The 15,540-nt window shown below is 47.0% G+C and overlaps 1 protein-coding gene across 1 annotated transcript in view; it reads right to left on the bottom strand.

Annotated features, from left to right (window-relative positions):
• Window positions 1-514: 514 nt before the first annotated feature.
• LOC142252901 (vomeronasal type-2 receptor 26-like) overlaps window positions 515-15,540 on the bottom strand; it is a 41,198-nt gene continuing 26,172 nt past the window's right edge. The window contains exons 2-3 of the mRNA XM_075325061.1: window positions 14,042-14,165; window positions 515-1,428 (exon numbers count right to left, since the gene is read on the bottom strand). Of these exons, the coding sequence (XP_075181176.1) occupies window positions 515-1,428; window positions 14,042-14,165 (1,038 nt within the window). The remainder of the gene's footprint in view (window positions 1,429-14,041; window positions 14,166-15,540) is intronic.

The following is a 15,540-nucleotide window of genomic DNA, read 5'->3' as shown; positions in this document are numbered from 1 at the left end:
GCCGCCTGTGTTTTACAGTCTAGCCGTGGTGTCTGCAGAGCCGAGGCAGCTTAAAGGCACATTGAATCGATGGACCCGTTGTTTGAATGGCGCACAGCATCGTTATTGACCGCCAGCGCGGAATAACCACTAATCATCCTTCTCTCCTTCTTATCGGCTCTTTGATCCTGTGGATCTGCAGCTGCAGTCATTTATAAGTCTTATTTCCCCCGAGATGAGCACATATGATCATTTCTATTTCCTCAGATAAAACCCATTGCACAGTTTCTCCCTCTCTGCATAGATCTGGAGCCTGGAATAATGTCCTTACAAGAAGCAGCTTTTTGTATTTACTCATATTTATTCCTTTATAAACATGTGATATTCTAATAATTGCACTGATAACCGGAGATATTACATGTATTTGTTACATGTTTATATGTGTCCTTCATACACGAGCCGATAGAGAAGCTCTACTGTAATATGGCCTCCTCTAATGTACAGAATCAGTCACTATCACCACACGGCTAATATCTCACAGTCTTTCATTACTTTTCCGGAGCAGATCAGTTTTTCTATTCCTTTCAGATCTAAATAAAATAATAAAACATTTTGGGGAAAACACACAACCCAGGAGCCCAGCACTGGAAGCCATGACCGCAAATATCTCCACAGCCACCATGGACTTCCCTCTGGTGCTCAGATAAGCCGGGATCATGGCGATCCAGACGCTGATGAACACCAGCATGCTGAAGGTGATGTACTTGGCCTCATTAAAACTGTCCGGTAATGTCCTCACCATGAAAGCCAGAACAAAGCTGACAGCTGCCAGGAGCCCCAGATAACCCAACATGGAGCAGAACCAGAGATCTGAGCCTTCATTACACTGAATGATGATTGTCCCAGGGTAAGACTCGGTGTCCAGGTCCTGGAATGGGGGAGAAATAGACAACCAGATAGCACAGATCACAACCTGAAGAGAAGAACACAACAACACTATGGTATAGGGCAGTTTCACACTCAGCCATCTTCTCCAGGGGCTTCCGGGCTTGGTGGACTTAAAAGCCACACAAACCATGATGGTCTTGGCGAGAAGTGAAGAGATAGCGACTGAGAAGAAAATCCCAAAACTGGTCTCACGTAATCTACAAGTTACATCAGTGGGACGACCAAGAAACATGAAGCCTGAGAGGAAGCTGAGGAAGATGGAGACCAGGAGGAGATAACTCAGGTTCCGGTTATTAGCTCTAACAATAGGAGTGTCCCGGAAGGAGATAAATATTCCAAATATGAAGCCGGTCACAAGACATCCAAAGAGCGAAACACCGGAAAATACAGAAGCAATGGGATCCTTCTGGTAAGAGATGAAGTCAATCACTTTGGGCAGACACTGGTCACTCTTCTCATTTGGCCATTCATCACTTTGGCATTTAATGCATTTGTCAGTGTCTGTAAGAACATTTCATAAAATATTACATATATAATAGTAAAAATTATCTATTTACCTATTATTCATCTATTATCTATCTATTCTCTGCATCATTATCCACTGGTTACTGATCATTGTTCTATAGAAATATCTAGCAGATGTGTGACAAATCAGCATCTGGCCACTTGTGTGTGGAGTGAACTCCTCTTAATTAGGCCAGACATATTGTTCCTTTGATCGGTAAATCAAGACAAGTTGGCCATTGTTTCATGTCAGACTGACTGGAGCTTTTTTGTTTGTTAACCCCTTAAAGACGAAGCCAATTTTGTACTTAATGGCAAGGCCAAATTTCAGAATTCTGACCAATGTCACTTTGACAGGTTATAACTCTAGAACGCTTCAACAAATTCCAGTGATTCTGACATTGTTTTTTCGAGATATATTGCACTTCATGACAGTGGTGCATTAAGAATATTTTTTGCTTCTATTTGTTGAAAAAAAAAATAAGACATTTGATGAAAATTTAGAAAATTTCGGAATTTTCAAACTTTTAATTTTTATGCCCTTAAAGTAAAGACTTATGTCACACAAAATAGTTAATAATTAACATTTCTCACATGTTACTTTACATCAGCACAATTTTTGAACCAAAAATGTTTGGGGTCAAGAAGTTAGAAGAGTCAAAGTTCATCAGCAATTTCTCATTTTTTTTCAACAAAATTTACAAAACCATTTTTTTAGGGGCCACATCGCATTTGAAGTGACTTTGAGAGGCCTAAGTGACAGAAAATACCCAAAGGTGACACCATTCTCAAAACAGCACCCCTCAAAGTACTCAAAACCCCATCCAAAAAGTTTGCTAATAAGGCTGATCGATTACCAAAATATTCGACTTTGCCAATATCCAACAAATAAGTCGCCATTGTTCAATTATTCGCGAATATTCGATGCGCAATGTAGTATCACATAGCATGTGGAGCGATTGGGGGAATGTATATGGACATAGTATGAGGAGCAAACAGGAAAGAAATTTTGAAAACACAGAATAAAGAGTGACATGGTATGAGGAGCAAGTGAGTAAGATGGGGAGTGAGGGTGAAAAGTATATGGACACAAAGGAGGTAGTGAGGAGACTGTAAGGGAAAAGTAAATGGTGAGGGGGCACAGAACAGAATCCCACAGATTAGGTAGTGGAGGGGGGCGGCATGGAGAGGGGGTAGCATCAGGATCAGGGGACAGTGTGAGGCCAAAGCGAGGACAGGTGTGTGATGAGAGGGTACAGTATAAAGACTGGACAGTATAGGGGGAACACAGTGTAGAGGACAGCATGAAGAGTGGGATAAGTATGGAACGGAGAAGGAAGTGAGTAGGGCATGTGCCATAAAAGGGACAAGGTGTGGGTCATATTTTCTGCAGAGAACAAAGTGAGAGGCCATTATTTATTCTGTTGCACAGTGTAGGGCACACATTTTTAAACAGAAGTATTATAATCTTTCTGCTATTTTTAGGGTCATCATGTCGGGATGTGCTGCAGAAGATCGGAGAAGATGGAAATCTGCAGAGACCATATATGAATGTGAAAATTCATCATGACATCAGGACAATATGAAGAATATAAAGAAACAACACAGAGACAACTTCATCTATAAGGTACCTGAATGTAAATTTTTATTTGTGATACTATGTCCCATAATTAGGCCTTGGTCCCCCCATTGATCAGCTGTTCTTGGTGCAGGTGGCCGAAATGTTTATTTCTGGATCTGCTCCATCCTCTGATGGTGTCCGCTGATGCCACTATCAGAAGGCAGAGCAGACCCAGAACTGAGCACTTCCGGTCACCTGCCACCACCGGCACGGCACCTAGAACAACTGATTGGCTGGGGTACCAGGTGCCGGACACCGACCAATCAGACATTGGTGAACTATTGTAAGGAAAGGCTATCAATGTTAAAGTAGTGGACAATCTCTTTAATAAAGTCTTCTGCCGTCTGACAAGTTAAGAGTTACTATGTTTTTATTTATGTTGTTAGGAGCATTAAAGAGGTTATCCAAGTTAGTGATGAGTCTGCAGTGACTCTATGTCACTCTATGTGACTACAGACTTCTGAATTCTCACAGTGCGCACACTGCACGCTGTAAGGATACTCTAGTGTTGGCGGTGAGAGTGGGAGGTTTTAAAACTGCAAGTAAGACATTTACATAGATGTGGTCACGAGCTGAACATACATGTTCAATGAAAATGAATTGATTGAGGCTCGGCACATCAAATCAGAATGTGGCCAGAAGTATATGTGGGAATAACGTTTGGAACACCATTCTAAGTCAGAACTGGGTGCAAAAAACCTAAAAAAACATCACTATGGGGAGATAAGGTATGCACACCAGTGACTATGTAAGGGGAATACATGGAATAGCAGAAACTGCTGTGTGAATACTGACTTGAAAAATCCAATAGCTATATGTAAGAGTGAAAATGTGAAAAATGGAATCTGCATTACTGCCATGAACATATGAATCAAGAGAAATTTAGCTACTGAATTGATCAATGCAATAGAGCCCCAACACTACGCCAAAGTATTTCTCTACGTTGGGGTCTCCCCTTACATAGTCACTGGTGTGCATACCTTATCTCCCCATAGTGATGTTTTTTTAGGTTTTTGCACCCAGTTCGGACTTAGAATGGTGTTCCAAACGTTATTCCTATTTGTTAGTACTTTTTCGTTTGTGAACCCTCCCCAACCACACCTATTGCCAATCCATATCATACGCATATATAGCCTGGGTCTCAGCTTCCCATACACGGTAAGTTTTTTAACTGCATGAGAGGACACACACAAGCTAGGGACCCCAACGTAGAGAAATACTTTGGCGCAGTGTTGGGGCTCTATTGCATTGATCAATTCAGTAGCTACATTTCTCTTGATTCATATGTTCATGGCAGTAATGCAGATTCCATTTTTCACATTTTCACTCTTACATATAGCTATTGGATTTTTCAAGTCAGTATTCACACAGCAGTTTCTGCTATTTCATGTATTCCCCTTACATAGTCACTGGTGTGCATACCTTATCTCCCCATATAGAAGTATATGTGGCACCCCTGGGCTTCAGGCACCACAGGGTATTATTCCATTTTACAGGGGTAATGTCTATCACGGGTCAGGAGGAGGTTACCCTGCTGGTGCCTTCACAAAATACACATATACAACAGTAAGGCGCTTACTCACAGGTGGGTGGACTAGGGCAGACAGGATAGTTAGCCATCACGAAGCATGGGACTTTCCCAGTCACTGGGACAACCACTGGGGGTGGGCACCACATTGGTAGAAGTTGGCACAACCAACACACTTGAGATAGAACCTTCCTGGGCACAGCTTGGGATAACACCTAGCACTGACAACTGGAGTTTAGCATTCCTCTCTCAACTTGGGCCCGTGGCTTGGAGCTAGAGGCACAGCCCGGGTTCCAGACACCTGGAACCGCAGCCCATGCCTCTCATTTGCCAGCGCCCAGTGCTGCGGCGCCACTGGGGACTAATACTACCCCCGTCATTCCTCCATCATCCTCCCCAGGGTAATCCTGCTCCGCCTTAGAGGAGTGACACCATCCCGGCTGCACCTAACATCTGCCCCATTGAGAGACTCTGCAGCGGCGGCCGCATACCGGGCTGCATACTACAAGTGGCGTCTTGATCATCTGATAGACTTTCCTAGAAGTCACCCCCATCCTCCACCTCCAACTACCACCCTCGACCTCCATTTCTGCCTCCCGTCCACCGCCATCCTTCCCTTCCTGTACGCCTTGGGGCAACTGAACAAGGCCAAGCCACCCCGTGATGATGTAGAGGATCTGCACCAGAGTTGAGTGATGTTCGAGGTTCGCCAATTTCATGTTCGAGTGATTTTGGGGGGTGCTCGAGATCGAACTCGAACTTGAGCCTTTTGCTAAAAGCTCGACAGTTCGAGTTACGTTCGAAAACGGTTCGATCAGCATAAACGTGGCTTTTCACAGTAAGACTATGTGCACGTGTTGCTATCTGCATGCGTCCTGAGTCCTCAGCACAATCCTTCTCTCTTTCCTACTCACCGATGACGGGCGTCTCGCTGCACAGCTGTCACAAATCTGCTGTGTCTTTTCCTCTTTAGAAAATGGCTGCCGCTTCATTATTCAATTAGTTATTCTGTGCTTTCCCCGCCCACCGGTGCCCATGATTGGTTGCAGTTAGACACGTCCCCAAGCTCAGTGACAGCTGTCTCACTGCAACCAATCACAGCCGCCAGCGGGCGGTTCTATATTGTGCAGTAAAATAAATAAATAATAAATAAATGCGGTTCCCCATATTTGATACCAGCCAGGATAAAGCCGCACGGCTGGAGGCTGGTATTGTCAGGATGGAGAGCGCCATGGTATGGGGAGCCCTCCAGCCTACCAATATCACCCAGCAACTGGCCGGAAAATCCGCATCCATTACATGCGACTGGCCCGGGGGACTCTACCCAGCTCATCCCGAATTGCCCTAGTGCGGTGGCAATCGGGGTAATAATGAGTTTAATCATGCCAGGCGTCTCCCCAAGATACCTTCCATGATTAAACTTAAAGTGAAAGTAAAGAAACACACACCGAAAAATCCTTTATTTGGAATAAAAGACAAAAAAAACCCCTCTTTCACCCCTTTATTAACCCACAAATACCCCTTAAGGTCCGATGTAATCCACACGACACTGTCAGCTCTGTCCCTGAAGATGTAGCAGCACCGTAGAACACCATTGCGCTGTATCAGCTCATGTAGCAATGAAGTGAATTGCGCTGTCAGCAGAGACTTCAGTCAGCACTGCAGGCTTCAAGATTACAAAATCTGCCTATGTTTATCAATAGACCTCTAGACCAATAGCTCAGTGGATTGGGCACTTGCATATGAAGCATGAGGTCACAAGTTCTAGTCCCAGTCAAGAATTTTTTTTTTTATTTTTAATTATATCGTGCAGTAAAATAAATAAATAAATAATACAAAAAAATGTGGTTCCCTCCATATTTGATACCAGCCAGGATAAAGCCACACGACTGTAGGCTGGTATTGTCAGGATGGAGAGCACCACGTTATCAGGAGCCCTCCAGCCTAACAATATCACCCAGCAGCCGGCCGGAATAGCCGCATGCATTAGATGCGACAGTCCCGGGGAACTCTACCCAGCTCATCCCGAATTGCCCTGGTGCGGTGGCAATCGGGGTAATAATGAGTTTAATCATGCCAGGCGTCTCCCCGAGACACCTTCCAGAATTAAACTTAAAGTGAAAGTAAAAACACACACGACGAAAAATACTTTATTTGGAATAAAAGACAAAAAATAACCCTCTTTAACCCCTTTATTAACCGACAAATACCCCTCTAGGTCCGACGTAATCCACACGACACTGTCAGCTCTGCTACAGAACATGAATGCTCTGATCAGCTCATGTAGCAATGAAGTGAATTGCGTGGTCAGCAGAGACTTCAGCAATGCAGAAGTCAAGATTACAAAATCCACCTATCTTTATAGGTGGAGGTTGCGAGTTCTAGTCCCGGTAAAGAATGTTTTGCTTTTTTTATTTTTTATTTTAATTATATTTATAATATATTTATAATTATAATTTAATTATGCACTGAGAGGAGGAGCCAGACATCAGCTGTGAGCTCTCTCTCTCTCTCACTCTCTCTCTTTCTCTCCTTTCTTTCTCTCCTTTCTCTTCTCTCTCTCTTTTCCCTTTCTCTCTATTCCTTCTCTCTCTCTTCTTTCTCTCTTTTTCTCTCTCTTTCTCCTCTTTCTCTCTCTTTGTCTCTCTCTCCTTCCTCTCTCCTTTCTCTCTCTCTCCTTTCTCTCTCTCTCCTTTCCTTCTCTCCTTTCTCTCTCTCTCTCCTTTCCTTCTCTCTCCTTTCTCTCTCATTTCTCTTCTTTCTCTCTCTTGTCTCTCTCTTCCTTCTCTCTTCCTCTTCTTTCTCCTTTCTCTATTTTTCTCTCTCTCCTTTCTCTCTCTCTCTCTCTCTCCTTTTTTTCTCTCTCTTTCTCTGCTTTCTCTTCTCTCTCTCTTCTCTCTCTCTCTCTCTTCTTTTTCCTCTCTCTTCATTCTCACTCTCTCTTCCTTCTCTCTTTCTCTTCTTTCTCCTTTTACTCTTCTCTCTTTTTCTCTCTCTCTGTTCACCTCTTTCTCTCTCTTCTTTCTCTCTCTCTCTCTCTCTTTCCTCTCTCTCCTTTCTCTCTCTCGCTCTCCTTTCTCTCTCTCTCTTTCTCTCTCTTCTTTCTCTCTCTCTTTCTCAGACCTGGCGATGATCAGCTGATGCGGTCACCTAACGGCATCAGCTGACACTAAGTCGAGGGGTGAGACCGTCTTTTAACCGCCCAGCCGGCAAAACTATCAGCTGATGCTGTCGGACAGGAGTGTTCACTGAAGTGTGTAGTTTGTTTTTGCACTGATGCATCAGCTGATTGTATAAAAGCCGTTTATACAATCAGCTGCTGTGTCATGTGATTCAGGCCCTTTAACCTGAGACATCATCTGATCGCTTTGCCTTCCAGCAAACCAATCAGATGATATTGGGTCCGGATTGGACGACGGGGGACCCTTGACCCAGGATTACTGCTCAGCGTGGGTCTTTATTTCAATAAAGATGGAGTCACTAATTGTGTTGTGTTTTATTTATAATAAAAATATTTTTTCTGTGTGTTGTGGTTCTTTTTATCAGTACTAGAAATTCATGGTGGCCATGTCTAATATTGGCATGACACCATGAATTTCGGGCTTAGGGCCAGTTGATAATATACAGCTAGCCCTAACCCCATTATTATCCAGTGAGCCACCCGGATTCAGAGCAGCTGGAAGAGTTGGATACAGTGCCAGAAGATGGCGCTTCTATGAAAGTGCCATTTTCTGGGATGGCTGCGGACTGCAGTTCGCAGCATGGATGCCCAGAAAGCTTGGTCACCCTGAGCTGCGGATTCCAATCCCTAGCTGCCTAGTTGTACCTGGCTGGACACAAAAATTAAGCGAAGCCCACGTCATTTTTTTTTAAAAATTATTTCATGAAATTCATGAAATAATTAATAAAAAAGGGCTTCCCTATATTTTTGGTTCCCAGCCGTTTACATATAGGCGGCTGGGGGTTGGGGGCAGCCCGTAGATGCCTGATGTACCTAGCTAGCATACAAAAACATGGCAAAGCCCAAGTAATTTTTTGGGGGGGGCAAAAAACTCATGCATACAGTCCTGGATGGAGTATGCTGAGCCTTGTAGTTCTGAGAGACTCATTGCGATAGAAAGTAAAAATAATCCTAAAATATTCTTTAACTACATAAACAGTAAAAAACTGAAAAGCGATAGTGTTGGCCCCCTTAAAAATAGTCTTGGTGAAATGGTGGAAGGGGATGAGGGTAAAGCCAACCTGCTGAATGACTTTTTTTCTACGCTTTTTATACAAGAAAATGCCATGGCAGATGACATGACCAGTGATACCATAAATTCACCCTTGAGTATTACCTGCTTAACCCAGCAGGAAGTACGCCGCCGCCTCGAAATCACTAAGGTTGACAAATCTCCGGGCCCGGATGGCATACACCCCAGAGTACTACAGGAATTGAGTTCTGTGATAGACCATTATTTTAAATCTTCTCAGATTCCTTAATAACAGGGTCGGTACCGCAGGACTGGTGCATAGCAAATGTGGTGCCAATATTCAAAAAGGGGACAAAAACTGAGCCGGGAAATTATAGGCCGGTAAGTTTAACCTCTACGGTTGGTAAAATCCTTGAGGGTTTCTTGAGAGATGCTATACTGGAGTATCTCAAGAAAAATAACCTTATGACAGAGTATCAACATGGGTTTATGAGGGATAGATCCTGTCAAACTAATTTGATCAGCTTCTATGAAGAGGTAAGTTCAAGCCTGGACCAGGGAAGTGCAGTGGATGTTGTGTATATGGACTTTTCAAAAGCTTTTGATACGGTGCCACACAAAAGGTTGGTACATAAAATGAGAATAATGGGGATAGGGGAAAATATGTGTAACTGGGTTAAAAACTGGCTCAGTGATAGGAAACAAAGGGTGGTTATTAATGGTACGTACTCGGACTGGGTCTCAGTTCATAGTGGGGTACCACAGGGGTCAGTATTGGGCCCGCTTCTTTTCAACATATTTATAAATGACCTTGTTGGGGGTGTAGTGGGTGGGCATACCCCCTACTAGTTTAGCATAGTTACCCGGCATTGTGATTATTAAAAGTGTTGATTTTTATTATTGTATGTGTTGTGTTAGGGCACCCCTAGTGGCCGGGTGGGACGGCTGTTGCCACCGGGGAGGAGGAGTCGGCCGGATATCTAGGCTAAGTCTGTTGGTGTGAGAGAGAGAGGATCCGGGACAGCAGACAGGGAGCATATGCGGCGGCAAGTGTGTGTGTGAGCGTACCATCAAGGGACACCGGAGAACAGGAGGTGGACGCAACCTCAGGGTCTATTCCGCTGGTGTGGGTCCAGTGTGTGCTTGACCGGAGAGTGGGAGCCCGGAGAAGAAGAGTATCTAGGGCATATCCCCACCAGAGGGTGCGTTTGGGCAGGTTGTCCCCAGCTCCACTAATATTGCCGGAATCTGCTGCCCGGAGTGTTTTATCTTTGTGAATAAATGTCGTTTTTATTGCATCTGGACTTATGCCTGCAGACTCTCTGTGCATCGGCCGATGAAGATCCCGACACACACTCTCTCAACATTAAAGAAGTGATGAAGCCAGGGATGTGCCGTGAATGCAGTGCTGTCACGACTACACAGCCAGAGGCCTCCCTGGCTAGTCGCTTCAGGGGCATGCGGAGTAGAATTTCAATATTTGCAGATGATACTAAACTCTGCAGGGTAATCAATATAGAGGAGGATAATTTTATATTACAGGGAGATTTATGTAAATTGGAGGATTGGGCTGAGAAGTGGCAATTGAAGTTTAATGTAGATAAATGTAAGGTCATGCACTTGGGTAGAGGAAATAACATTTATGATTATGTACTTAATTGTAGAACACTGGGTAAAACAGACACAGAAAAAGACTTGGGTGTATGGGTGGATGGTAAACTTCACTTTAGTGGACAGTGTCAGGCAGCTGCTGCCAGGGCTAATAAAATAATGGGATGTATTAAAAGAGGTAGAAGTGTTCATGAAAAAAATATAGTTCTACCTCTGTACAAGTCACTAGTGCGACCGCACTTATATACTGTGTACAATTCTGGTCACCGATATATAAGAAGGACATAGCTGAACTGGAGAGGGTGCAGAGAAGACCACAAAGATTATTAGAGGAATGGGGGGCTGCAATACCAAGACAGGAAAAACGAAGGCTTAGGGGGGATCTAATCACAATGTATAAATATATGAGGGGACAGTACAGAGACCTTTCCAAAGATCTCTTTACACCTAGGCCTGCGACTGGAACACGGGGGCATCCGCTACGTCTTGCGGAAAGAAGGTTTAATCATAATCACAGATGAGGATTCTTTACTGTACAAGCAGTGAGACTATGGAACTCTCTGCCGCATGATATTGTAATGAGTGATTCACTACTAACATTTAAGCAGAGCCTGGACGCCTTTCCTGAAAAATGTAATATTACCAGTTATGTATATTAGATTTTATGACAGGGTATTGATCCAGGGAACTAGTCTGATTGCCGGATGTGGACGAAGGAAGGACATTTTTTCCCCATTGGAACTTGTTTGACACATTGGGGTTTTTTTTTGCCTTCCTCTGGATCAACATGTTAGGCTACGGGGTGAACTAGATGGACTTAGAGTCTCCCTTCAACCTTAAAAACTATGATACTATGATACTATGAAGCTGATTTCTGCTGTCTGTCTGTATGGAGGAGAGCAGACAGCAGCTGCAGAACAACAAGGCTCAGCATGCTCCATTCACTAGTGTATGCAAGAAAGCAGACAGCAGCTACAGAACTACAAGGCCGTGGTCAGTGATTAGTGCCAAGTTTTCACTGTTCTCCGTTTACTATAGATAATAGACACGTGACTGGTTACATTCTATTTTGACGTCACGGTAGGTCCTATCATCAGTGCTGGTTACCGGGAGGACACAGCGATTATTGGAAGGAAAATCGGCGTGAGACAGAGAGCAGGACACATCACGGGGACAGGTAAGTGTTATGGCATTGTTTATTAATTGTATGTGTACATTTATAATGTGTTTTTATGTGTTTGTGATTGCCTCCCATTGTTTTTAATGGGGTTCGAGAGGTTCGCCGAACGGCTCGGTGAACCGAACTCGAATGCGGCCTCCGTTCGACGAACCGAGCCGAACTCGAGCCTCTAGAGGCTCGCTTATCTCTAATCTGCACTCCTGGCCCGGCGACGAGTAGGTTAAAACACCTGCCCTGTGGGGCGCTACATATACAAATCGCATACTTTTGCTCACATGATCGTCCACTCTCGTTACTGGCACCGGAGAATCCTAACAGTGTGCAGAGCATGCACGAACAGTCACTGCAAACTTTCATATCAAACCTGAACAACCCATTGAGTTAAAAATTAATAAAAGTAAAAGTAAAAGTAATATACCTGTGGCACCCCAATGGTCATGGGAGCCACAGTGGCGTTGTTCTTCTCACCGGGGGGCAATGCTATGCCTGGAAGCAGTGGGGAAATCTCTATGTCAGGTACAGTCACACACAACACTTCCTAACTCAGGCCAGAAGTGAGAGCTCAAGTCCTGATTGGGACGAACTTCCTTGTGCATTCTGGGCTGGCGAGGGGTTTGACAGACAGGAAAAGGACCTCAGAACATGAGGGGCGAGAAAGGAGAATGGTCACTGTAAGATAGCTGTTGTGTAAGCTTTCCAGGACCGAGCGCAGGAATCAGGACACCGGGGTCCTCGACTGTTGGGTGCTAACGGCGCAGCAGTAAAACCCAGAGATCAGGAGATTCCACATCTCCTGGCCCAACAGAGACTCCAAAGGCATAGTAGCATCAAAGAGCCCGGGCCCGAAAAAATACAAGTGTGCCCTACATCCGACTTGCGCTGCCCGCCACAGGGCACAAGGCATATAGTATTCCAGAAGGGGGGCGCTGTGCTGCTTCAGGCCACAGTGACCAACGCACAGAGCGCACTAAGGAAGGCCTCCAAACTACCTGGCAAGGAAAGATCCCAACTGCTACCAGGCTGACTGGAGCACTGTAAATTCGGGATCATAACAACTGACCAATAAAAGCTAAAATAACTACCGGCCTGTGTTGTCCAGTTACTGTCGGGGTCCTCAGCCCTGCACCCCAGCTTACACTACCATAGATTGTCACCCCCATCATCCTCCCTGGGGCCTAGCTCTACCTGAGAGGAGCCGAACCATCCGATCTGTGACACCATTTGCCCAGAGAACAGCACCCGCAGTGGCAGCTAATCCCTGGCCACACATCTCGGGGTCATGAAACCGGACAGAACCACCCATGACATCCCCTGACCCTCCACTGGCCCGGCGACGATTATTTCCCCAAGGCCCTGTGGGGTGCTCCGTACCCACTGTCACAATTCAACTCTGCTCGCTGGTTCAAGCACATGGCTGCTCCACTCATATGTGATTTTCATACTTTCATGTGACAATTAGCTTTTTTTTCTACGTTTCTCATTGAACATTCAGAGAATTATTAAGAGAAGTTTGTCATCACATGACTGTAAGGGCGGCTTTGCATGTTGCAACATCGCACGTGCGATGTCGGTGGGGTCAAATCGAAAGTGACGCACATCCGGCGTCACTTTCGACATCGTAGTGTGTAAAGCCTAGATGATACGATTAACGAGCGCAAAAGCGTTGTTATCGTATCATCGGTGCAGGCTCTGACTTTTTCATAATTACGCTGCCGCGACTGGTACGATGTAGTTCCTTGTTCCTGCGGCACCACACATCGCTGTGTATGAAGCCGCAGGAGCGAGGAACATCTCCTTACCTGCCGCCGTCGGCTATGCGGAAGGAAGGGGGTGGGCGGGATGTTTACATCCTGCTCATCTCCGCCCCTCCACCGCTATTGGCTGCCTGCCATGTGACGTTGCTATGACGCCGCATGACCCGCCCCCTTAGGAAGGAGGCGGGTCGCCAGCCAGAGTGACGGTTGCAGGGCAGGTGAGTGCATGTGAAGCTGGCGTAGCGATAATGTTCGCTACACCAGCTATCACAAGATATCGTACCTGCGACGAGGGCGGGGACTATCGTGTGCGACATCACAGCATCGGCTTGCGATGTCGCAACGTGCAAAGCCCGCCTTAGTGTGTAAATCACATATGAATGATTGGTCACATGACGACCACCCAAACTGATTGATTAGGGGGGCGCCAAACTGAATTCTTGCCCCGTGTGCTGGAAAGCCTAGATACACCTCTGCCCTCACCCTGTACTGTCTGAGTAGTGTTCTGCCCGCGATGGAGCGCGAGCGTTCAGTGGGATGAGCCCTGGTCCGTGAGGTCTTTCTGAAGACAGCCAGCCAGCAGATGAGACCACCCACTGACCCTCGTGTCTCCACAGAAGTGAAGAAGCATGTGATGTAGCAACGAGTCTGTGACTGAGCAGATACATTTTTTTTAATTTCTGCTAAAAAAAACAAACGTGTACAGCCTCTTACTGTACCTACCGGTCATATTGGAAATCTCTCCTTCTGAACACGGGACGCAGTCGTAGCAGCAGGGATGAATTGTCCGTCCTGCCTTTTTCCAGCTTCCAGGTGAACATGGATCTGAGCAGCGGGACACCGGGATCTGAAGGAAAAGATAAGAAATACTGTCTTTTCCCAAAAATAAGCCCTAGCAGAAGTTTTCAGCATTTTAGAAAGCCATGGAACCCCCTGGGGTGGAGGGGCGACATGACCAGGGGGAAAGTGAAGGAGTGATGGGGTTAATAAGGACAGTAGTTGCGGGGATGCCAAATATGGCATTAGTGGGTGGTTTAGCTGGGGATGAAGAGGATGAGTAGGGAAAGGGTTAGTTTTGTTGCAGGAAAGGGTTACTTCCTCTTGACTTCCGGACGCTGAAGGAGCTACACGTGGAATCCAGATGGCGGACCTCCAGGAGATTGAGCGGCTGATCCGGGCAGCAGTAGCAGCACACGGGCCACTTGCAGTGCAGTCCCACATCAGGGCTGCCGGGGTTAACCCGTCGGCACTTTCCCCTCGCTCCCCCAGTAGCAGCGGGCGGCAGTCACGGCCCCTCGCAGATATTCCCCGGACGCGGGGGGGGGGGCAAGGAGGAGATGTCAGAGTCCCTCCAGAGACCCTCCACAGCGGGCCGAGCAGCAGCAGAGTCTGGCGGCTGCTCCAGCCGGCGGGAGGAATCTGCATTCTGGCCGCGGCGGCCGGGAGGTGGGAGTGGCCAGCACGGGGCCTACTTCCGGTCCCGGCCCCCGGTCTGGATTTCGAGAGACGGCAGCGGCTCCTGGCCGGGAGCGTGCTCAGCAGCAGAGGGAGGCTAGCATATCCACCTGCAGTTGGCGGGGGGACCGCGGGGCTGCAGACAGCAGGGGGTCCGGTGCCAGGAGGAGGTCGGAGGTGCCGGATCCTGGCGTGGCGGTGAGTGGGAGTGACGGCGGGAGCCCTGCGGTGACCGCCCGGTCACTCATATCTGCTGTGCAGCCCCCGGTAGCAGCGGTCTCCCTTAGGGGAGGGAGGTCCCGGTGGCAGAAGCCCTGCGGTGACCGCCCGGTCACTCATATCTGCTGTGCAGCCCCCGGTAGCAGCGGTCTCCCTTAGGGGAGGGAGGTCCCGGCGGCAGAAGACCTGCGGTGGCCCTGAAGGGTCGGAGGTGCCAACAGCTGGGGCCCAGAGCCGGGCATCGGCACGACTGTGTGCGGACCCCCTGGCAATCGGCAAGGGGGAGGCGCAGTCAGAAGGAAGGAGGAAGAGGACATCGGTTTGTCAGACGAGTCTGACGGACGGAGGGCAGAAGACAGCAAGACGGCAGTTCCGGGGGATGCTGAGCAGCGGTTGGGTGAGACGGCTGCGGTGTCATCAGGGTTGGTGCAGGCGGTATGTTCTGGGGGGTGGCTGCGGATACAGCAGTGCGCGGGGGATTGGCAGTGTGTAGCCAATTGTTGGGATTGTTGCAGGGGTTGGTGGCGGCTTCCGGGGCAGCGGGGGGG

The sequence above is a fragment of the Anomaloglossus baeobatrachus genome, chromosome 1 (assembly GCF_048569485.1).
Source record: "Anomaloglossus baeobatrachus isolate aAnoBae1 chromosome 1, aAnoBae1.hap1, whole genome shotgun sequence".
Taxonomy (NCBI): domain Eukaryota; kingdom Metazoa; phylum Chordata; class Amphibia; order Anura; family Aromobatidae; genus Anomaloglossus; species Anomaloglossus baeobatrachus.
Note: the sequence above shows the minus strand (reverse complement) of the source record. Positions and strands in the feature narration are given on the sequence as shown.